Source organism: Amphiura filiformis, chromosome 17 (assembly GCF_039555335.1).
Source record: "Amphiura filiformis chromosome 17, Afil_fr2py, whole genome shotgun sequence".
NCBI classification, from domain to species: domain Eukaryota; kingdom Metazoa; phylum Echinodermata; class Ophiuroidea; order Amphilepidida; family Amphiuridae; genus Amphiura; species Amphiura filiformis.
Genome location: NC_092644.1, coordinates 5,003,898 through 5,014,016, shown reverse-complemented (window position 1 = coordinate 5,014,016; position 10,119 = coordinate 5,003,898). Strand labels below are relative to the sequence as shown.

Below are 10,119 nucleotides of genomic sequence, written 5' to 3'. Positions count from 1 at the left end.
GTGTCACAAATGGAATAGTCCATGCATCATTTTTTAGTTTGCTGTACTATTTCATGGTTAACAATTTACGACAGCCAAAGTGCCGCAAGATTATGCAATATCTGCAGAAAGGTGTTTTAAATATCATGAAAAAGAGAATTTATAAAAGCTTGTCAAAAAAAAAAGAGTCTGAAGATGGTTTCAAGTATGACAAAACTACTCAAAGATCCACTACAGAGGCATTACCCAACATCTTACATAAGTTAAACTTTTGAATTCCATGTAGCTTAACACACTCCTATTATTGCATACAGAGAACTCTTCACTTCCTTGCATAATCAGGCAAATGTAATTGGCAATTCCCCCTGCAAACTTGTGACTTTTTTTTTTCTTCTTCTTCATAATTTTCAAGCACAAACACAATATTTGTTGGGAACTAGCAAAGAACATTTCTCTCTTACCGTACCTTTTCATTTCATTCATTTATTTTACTTTTTTTTAAAGACAACAACAATTATACTCTCACAGTTATAACTCGTCTTATTTCACTCATACTTAAAATTAGTTCAACAAAATAAATAGTAACGTACATGTGCCCTGTGAAGGTCTTTGGAAATGGGTACTTCATATAATTATTTTTAAAACAGACATTAAGCACTCAAAATTCCACACATCTTGGCGTAATGTTCAGTACATCACATTCACTAATCTGCATGGACTATTCAATTCATTTTCAAAATGGGTAGAGTTGTGATTGACAAATTCAATTTTTGGCTGCTTATTCACACGCTAGTTTCCCATCAAAGCTGCTAAGGGCTACACCGAAGGCTTGTACAGCACACATAGGGTAGTTGAAGTCCATCGTGAATACGTCTTCCGCTACTCTGCCAAACTGCATGATGATGTATTCAGCTGTGGAGGAGAGAATGAAAAAATTTGTTTTCCGTTATTTTTGAAGGAAAATGAAAAAGAAATATGCAAATACTGATTTTCAAAATACAGAATATTGCCTCCAAGATGTTCAACTCCAGCAGGGCTCAAATACCGTAACTCCATAGTTAGCTTTTAAAACATGCAAACATGGAGTGCCCCATCCACAAAAGTGTAAAGGGTTTTGAGCAAATCATCGATACACATAGTTATATACGAACAAGTAAACTTGCAAATTTGTGTCTCAACCCCCATTTAGCTCACACAATTGGTAAAGCGCCCGACTTTGGTACAATTTCATGTTTTCAATATCGCTCGATAGTAAGCACATATGCTAACTATCGAATTTTTATGGTATTTGCAAGCCAAGGGTATTGTCTTAAGCTAGGCCACCTGTTTTTGAGGTCAAAGTTATGCATTACTTCCAGCAGCTTGTTAATGGTGTCACATAAATAATTCATTTATTCAACATGTATTACCACATGCAAGAAAACAAGGACAGCAGCCCTGTTTTACTACAAAAACTGCTTCAATCAACACAGGTTTAACAAAGACACAAATTTAAATTGTCCTAATTCGAAGACAAACCAAAATTAAATAATTAGCAGGGTTAAAATTTCAATTTGATGCGAACATTTTATAATCCACAGTAAAAAGTAATATGAATTTGGGGGATTATTTTACTGTGTCTTTCCCTTCTTCTTTTTGCATATTTATTGAACTTGGCATTTGTTTGTTTTTTGCATAGTGTAGTTTTCCAACTGTATTAATTTTTAAAGAAAGGTTGAACACTGATGGCGCTATTTACATTAAATATTGTTTGCATCTTTAAAAGGGGTAGTAGACACTTGTATAACGACATTAAAACATCATAAAAATGAGCAACATATAGCAAGGAAATTTCAAACTACTTTTTATCATGAATAACTCATATTATTGGGCTAAATTAAAATTTAAATATATAACACCCTCAATTTACACACAAATATACAGTTTATTATAAAAATAACCACAAAAAGGCAGAAAAAGATGAAAATGTTGATAAAGTAAATAAAATCTAAGTCAAAAATAGCTAAAAATATATTTGTATATTCGTGTTGGTATTTTAAAGGTCTAGAATTGACAGCTATGTAATGTCTTGTTAGAAACATTAATAAATGGTCACGTCAAACAACCATGCCAACAGAAGTCCCGTTCACAATGAATCTACAATAGTGAATACTTACGATCATTATCATGGACAACTTGGAAATTCTTCACCGATGCTTGCGTCACTCTGCCGTGGAAGTTGAGTACGTACGACTGAGTATCTGTAACAATAAAATCAGACAGGACCAATTAAGATTTGATTTGCAGTCTGCGCTAGCTGTGTGGTATGCCGGTCATATTAACCTAGTAAAATTTGATATCGCAATGGTATTGATGATAATATATTCCCTTCCCAGCATAATGATGATTGATACACTGTTCAAGGTACTTTGATATAGGTTACTGGTTTAATAATTAACAGAAATTTACCCCCATACTATTTGATGTCAATTAACTCAACATTTATTTTTTGGCACATGGTTTTAATGATTCAAAATGTGATCATTTATTATGTTGTTATGATGTTTTGCAAATCATTCAAATCACATTAATGTGCCACCCATAATCAGTTATTAACTCTCTCCATGCGGGTGTCGACTGCATATGACAAGTTTCAGTTTTTGTTTTTTATATTCAAAAATTTGGAATCAGCATGAACAATGCATTAAAATGAGTACAAACAAGCCTAGTATTGGTTCAGTGGTTCTTGAGATAGCTCTTGATATTTTGAGAAAATATCTCAAAACTTGGGACATTTTATGTTGAAGCCTATGGCTAGCATACAGATCATTAAAGGGACCCTAATTTATTGGGAAAAGAGCGTCTCCTTAAGGTGGTACTATACCCCTTGATAAATTTGTGAATATTTTTGCATTTTTCTCAAAAAATAATAAAAGTTATGTATATTATAGGGGCAAGGAATCCAGTTACTACACTAGGAATTTCAGTGACTCAAGACAAGCGGTACATTATTTATGATAAGAAAAGAGGTACCGCTAGTATGTACCTCATTTCTTAACATATAATGAACCACTTGTCTTGAAGCACTGAAATGTCAATGAAGTAATTGCCCCTATAATATACATAACTTTTGGAAATAGCTGCCATTTCTTTATTTATCTATTTATCCATACGCTCAAGATGTCTAGTCTTTAGGAGTCAAGTTGATTCCTAGCTGAATCTGGCTGGCTGGCTGGCCCACTTTAACGCCATGAGAACTACCTGCCGATTGGCCAAAAAGAAGTTTTCATTATCAATTGGACCTATCAGCAACTTTGTTAGAATATTTTCACCACACAAAAAAATTGGGTGAATTATTTGCAAAGCTCCATTTTGATTGGTGATTAAAGTGAAGATATCGTGTAATTGACCAATCAGTGGCAATGTTAGATCAGCAGGTAGTGCTCAGGGGGTTAAGAACTCTATCAGTATGCATGATGTACAACAATATCAGAGCACAACCAATTTAGCTGTTTATTCTACATCATAATTGAGTCCATGGCAAATGCACTAAATAATATGAGATGGCTGCTTTTGCTACTTGTTGCTTGGCATCCTTGGTAAGGAATGTCATTTTTGTAACTATTTCTTGATATGCAATAATTAACAGGGTTTCAATGGGTACATCATTGCACATGAAGAGTTCAAGCAGCCACTTCTTGCTTGATTCCTAAATAACTGGGCTCCTTAACTTTAAGAAACATTTTTTCCATTTATATTTCTAATAATTTTTGATTTCCTTCATCCTGAAGTTTTAAGATTCATTTACACTGGGTGTGACCCGAGCGACAACCACATCCCCCATTTCTCAAAACTGTAATTTTGGTATCAGAAGAAAGCTCATATTTTTCTCGTTACCCCAGTAAAATTTTACACCTGAGAGATGTTTTGTTTAGATGTTGTGAACTATCCTATAGGCAGGGCTGCCAACTTTGAAAAACACATTTCAGTATTTTTCAACCTCAAAATCAGTATTTTGCATACAAAATCCGTATTTTGAAAATATACTTACGGTTCTCAAGATATAGGCATTTTAGTGTTACTCAAAACAATAAAATACAAAGAAAGTTGAAAGGGATTACTGGCTATATCTCAAAATCAATATTCCTGAGAAACAACTTTTTTGGCTTAATCACAGCACTGTAGTGAAAGGATTAAATTTTTTTTTTTTTTTAAAGTCGCAAAAAAAAAAAAAAATCACAAGAGGTCGCCGTTGTGGGCGCTTTTGCACAGCTGTCACTAGACACATGTAAAAAAGTACAGGGGCAGTGCCCTGGTGGGTGGGTGTTCAAGCCCCAGCTTTTTATCATTCCCAAACCTGTTTGAAACCCTAAAACAGCATGTTTTCATGAGAAACACTAATTTTCAAAGAGCTTCCATTTCCAAGTTACAGCACTTTGAAATGTCCACTCCCTATACTAAACCATGTATGAAGCATTTTTTAAACTTTTGCACTGGCTTTATTATATTATATGACCTATGCATCTGACTTACACATATGTGAAGCCCAATTTAAAACTAATAATTCATTGATTTAAGTGGACCACCCCCCCCCCCCCCCGGACCATCCCCACCCCAATGTGCCAAAGTCATGAGCAAAAACAATGTAGGAAACCATCTTGTAGGCTTAAATATTCTTTTCACCATGGAGCTACAGAGTTAACTAAATACCTTCAGAAGACATAACCTGTCATAGCAGTTGAATGGTTAATGAAAAATAATAATGTGCATGCACCATTTCGAGATATGACTCTTGTAGGCATATTAACTATTAATTTTAATGTGCATGCATCAACCGAAAGTCGAAAGAAAAACGGTGTCGGAAACCAACTTGTAGGCCTATTCTTTTGCACCAATAGCGCTAAATAGTTGACTAAATACCTTCAGAAGACATAGCATAATGTAGCACGGGATGTAGCAGTTAGATGGTTAATAAAAAAACCCAATAAAATACAAATAAAACAAATTATTTAATAGGCCTACAAGATGGTTTCAACACAATTTTTCCTGACTTTCGAATTGTGCATGCACATTAATATTTTTCATTATAAACATGCAACTGCTACTATGCTATGTCTTCTGAAGGTATTTAGTTAACTATTTAGCTCTATTTGTGCAAAAGAATAGGTCTACAAGATGTATTCCGACATCGTTTTCCTACCGATCGTGCATGCACATTATATTATTTATTAATGGACGGAAATGTGGCACGTTCCATATTTTCGGTTTTAAACTTTGGAATGCGGGATTGGGGACAGTTGGCAGGTCTGTATTTTGCCAAATACTGAGCAGTGAAAATCTCTGAATAGCCTTACTTTTAATACATATATCAAACTTTTTGAAAAACGTATTTTAGGACACAAATCCGTACTCCCGTATTCTTGACCAATTTCCATACGAAATACGGAAAATTCGTACTAGTTGGCAGCCCTGTATAGGGCATTGTTATACACATTTGAAGATCTTGTTTCCAAACCATTTTAAGTCCACAAACACATGTTTCTGATTTACCTGTGCGATATTACAATGGGTTGTGATGCTATAGATATAGTAATTTCAGTTGGATGCACCATTACAAAGCAAACAGTGGATGGATGCACAGTAAAAATACTGTGTGAGGCCTTTGGTTCCCAAACAAGAACAATAGTCTGCATATTGTTAAGCAGCATTGTTGTGGTAAATAATGGCTTGTTGATGATACAACTCATTGTTGCTATTAATGTCAAACTTGTCAAAGTAATTGTGATTGTATCACACAAGTAAATAAGAAACATGTGGTTGTGGACTTAACATAGTTTGGAAACAAGCTCTTCATTTTCAATTCTCATATAAGAAAGGGCTGGAGCGAAACAACTCAAAATCGGGGGGGAAATTATTTGAATGTAAGAAATCAGAACATGAAAAGATTGGAACATGTCCCTTTTACGTTCTTAATCATCATACATGTAGTACCATAGTTAGAGGACGCTAAACGTGAAAAAAAAAGGTCCCCTGCGCGTGCACAACCAATCACACACATCCAACTGTAAAATATTCAAGATATGGCCGATCCTAACAGGCCACTCAGGTATCGGAGGAGCTAGTACAAGTAGGTCAATTCATTTAAAACAAAGTCTTCCACCCACCCACACATATGCAATGTCCTGTTTGCAGACATTAACAGTTCCCACTCAAGAGGGATGTCGACTTCTTAATTCTTATCCCAGGTATACTTGATGCTGACAAGTTGTTTTGATCATCATCATTCTCGTTCGGCTTTTTTGTTTTCTTTATTACTAATTCAATTGGACAGATCGCATGCTGCGGGTTATCCACATAGTGTTTTAAAACTGGACCGATCAACAGCATTAGAGGAAGTAATGTGGGTCACTTAAAGTGTAATTGGACTATTCCAGTTGAAATCCACACTACCCCTGTGGAAGATTTTGGAAATATCTTCTACAGGAGGAGTATGAATTTCAAATGGAAATCAACACCATTTGAAACTCACCCTCCCTCAGTTCTCAGAGGGTGTATGAAGTTCAAATGGCACTGCCTAATGTGTTCATTCTATTTGAAATTCAAACTTCCCCGGTGGAAGATATTTCCAAAATCCTCCACAGGGGGAGTGTGGATATTAAATGGAATAGCCCATTTTATGCCAATTCAACAGATAAAATTGGTGTGAAATGTGCTCATTTGTGTGCAAAGAAAAATTCTGCCATTGCAACAAATTTTGTAAATCATTTAAATCATAATTTCTTGGGCTTGCATCGTTATTTACAATCCTAGCAAATTTTATGTGTGTCTTTAATATACCCTGATAGGGTGAAACATATACACCGCCTCATTTTTCATTAGTTAATGACCACTAAGATACAGTGAGATAGTGGGAGCACCAACTATGGACTCCGGTAATATAGTACAAGTGACTGAGGTTCAATCCCTGCTGTATCACTTGATTTTTCAGCTTTCTCAATTTTTCAGTTTGCCCAAGATTAACCCCAACACCACAAATTACCACAGGCTGGGCACCTCCCCTTCCAGATGCGTGGACGTGGGTAACACACAGGCCACCTCCGATGTCAGTGTAAGGGTTAACGTAGACTTCTCCGTAGTCCACTTGCCAATTGTGCATACTCTGGCTATTACATTTAAGCTTAAAACTCTGATTCAATTATTTGTGCACAATTGATAGATTTTCACATCTGATCTTTTCAGTCACCTTACTCCCTCTGTTTGTTAGCTTCCCAAGTGGACTACTGACTTTGGATTGCGGTTTACATTTTTAACACGGGACTCAATGGAGAGTTAGGCCAATTTCTGGCCTAACTAAAATTGGTCATGATGTAATGCAACTTTAAATGAATCTGACTTGTGATTGGTCGCCCAGATCTCGTTATTGTTTAAACCCTCCCGGCGCGTACCAGTACCATTAACTATACATGGTACACAATTATCAATGGAATGCGGCGCTTTTGTGCTGGCGCGAAAGTTGGTGGATGAACGTACGCATCTAGCGCGTATTGTACCACCATGCTTAGTCCTGTGGTTAGATTTGATTGATAAACAAGTATGATTGACAGTGTGTTTTAGAAAACGAAGTCCCGGGGTAAAGTTCTGCTTAAAAGTGAAAGTCCATAGTCGATTTTTACTAACTCGGGCTTTTGCGAATAATAAACTGGCAGATTCTAAAATTAGAATTGTTCAGTATTGAAGTGCCATTATAGTTATGCCATTATGATATGTTGCATTCAATAATATAAGCCTACGTATACTTTACTTTAACTGTCACAAATATAATTATATAAACTTTTTCATAACCATTTTATACTAGTATTTTGATGTAATAAATATCAGTATAATTTCGAGTTCAACTGAATGCGTTCATCATGATTAATCACATATTTTTATTTATCAAAAATCGACTATGGCATAGTCTAGGGTTAACGTGGATTTACAATGCACACGGGTCACCGAAAATAGTGTTTACGGTCCAAATTCAAACTACTACACAATATTGTACAACAAGATATCAACTTGGTCTTATAACCTTTAATTACTGTACAACATAAAGCATTGCAGGCATAATGGGCTATTCCATTTAAAATCCACACTACCCCTGTGGAAGATTTTGGAAATATCTTCCACAGGGGGAGTATGAATTTCAAATGGAATGAACACATTAGCAGCTCCATTTGAAATTCACCCTCCCTCAGGGAAAGATGCATGTTCAATCTTTCTCAGAGGATGTATGAAATTCAAATAGAGCTGCTTAATGTGTTCAATCCATTTGAAATTCATACTCCCCCTGTGGAAGATATTTCCAAAGTCTTCCACAGGGGTAGTGTGGATTTTAAATGGAATAGCCCAATGATATGAATGTCTGAAGAGATCAGACAGATCACAGATAACACTTGAGAGACATTTTGAACGGAGCTAATGTCACAAAGCTTTTAAAACACTTCTAATTTACCAGTCAATCGGTGAAACAAGGCCGGACGCACGCCCCGCAATCTATCTACGCCATTACATAAGTACCACACACACATTGCAGGAGAGAGTAGAGGCCTGTGTGTTCATTTGATCCATCCTATTCCTGAATGGAACAATTTGATTATTCAAAACTGGTTTTTCAAAAATACTCAGACAGGCCTACTTTTGACAGAAAAGTTACTCGCCAGTGATAAGAGCATGTGTTAATGCTCTGCATACTAGCCATAGGCTTCAACATAAAAGTCCCAAGTTTACAGATATTTTCTCAATATATCAAGAGCTATCTCAATAAAGAACCACTGAACCAATACTAGGCTTGTTTGTACTCATTGTAATGCGTTTTTCATGCTGATTTCAAATATGGTCATGAAAATGTATAATTCTGAAATTTTTTGAATTTTAAATTTTTGATGAAACTTTTTGTCTGCAGTCGACACCCGTGTGGAATCAGTAAACCTGCTGACAGAAAAATTACTCGCCAGTGATGTGAGGGCAAATGTTAAGATACAGCCCCAGATATAATACTTTGCAACCTAAATAAGATCAAAATCTGCATATCTGTACTAATCCACATCTATAAGCTCTGTGTAAACATCCTCAATTTGCAGACCTGAAACATGGTGACCCTATGACTACTGCATTCAAGAATATCACTGATACATATTTGTACTAATCCATATCTAAAAGCTCTGTGTAAACATCCTCAATTTGCAGACCTTAAATATGGTGACCCTGAGACTACTGCATTCAAGAAAATCACTGGTTCGTATTTGTACTAATCCGCATCTAAAAGCTTTATGTAAACATCCTCAATTTGCAGACATTAAACACTGTGACCCTGTAACTAACTGCATTCAAGAATATCACCGATACATATCTGTACTAATCCACATCTCAAAGTTCGACTGTGTAAACATCCTCAATTTGCAGACGTTAAACACGGTGACCCTATGACTACTGCATAAAAAGAATATCACTAATCCATATCTGTACTAATCTACACCTAAAAGCTCTGTGTAAACATCCTCAATTTACAGACCTTAAACATGGTGACCCTATGACTACTGCATTCAAGAAAATCATTGATTCTCATTTAAGCATTCACTAAATAGCACATTCATCTTCATTTTGAATAGAAGATTATTCCATTGAATCTATTGACCACCCCAAAAAACATTTCAGTTCAGTTCAACAAAATATAATGTTCATTGCTATCGTGACTAATCAAATGTGATGTGATCAAAGCTAAAAATGGACTGGATTCTGTGAAAATTGACTTTCAGAAGTACCAAAATAAGCATGCAGGCTTGTTTAATGGGGATACTAAAATTGTTAAAATCTCACAACTTGCAACTTATCTTAATACTAATTATAGAGAGTTTGTCCGTCTGTCCATGGCTATTGCGTGGCGTGGAGCTATCGCGTGCTACGCAGAGCGGAATGCTGGAGTATCAACGGCGTGTCTTGGCGAGTACCGGACGGGTGCGGTGAGGGTGCAGTGCGGTCCGGACCGGTTAAGGCCTATAACCCATTATATTAGGCCCGCGTTCATAATTCACATTTCTCCCGATTGATTTCATTACTTTAGTAACGGCCTACATCCAAATACTGGGGGTAGTTTCGGGGTCCCCCAATGTACTAGCAGGG

General features: G+C 36.1%; 1 protein-coding gene across 1 annotated transcript in view; it reads right to left on the bottom strand.

Annotated features, from left to right (window-relative positions):
* Nucleotides 1–491: 491 nt before the first annotated feature.
* Nucleotides 492–10,119, bottom strand: part of LOC140136831 (tubby-related protein 3-like) — a 159,223-nt gene continuing 149,595 nt past the window's right edge. Inside the window, exons 11-12 of the mRNA XM_072158429.1 lie at nucleotides 2,136–2,219; nucleotides 492–891 (exon numbers count right to left, since the gene is read on the bottom strand). Coding sequence (XP_072014530.1) covers nucleotides 758–891; nucleotides 2,136–2,219 — 218 coding nt within the window. The 3' untranslated portion in view covers nucleotides 492–757. The remainder of the gene's footprint in view (nucleotides 892–2,135; nucleotides 2,220–10,119) is intronic.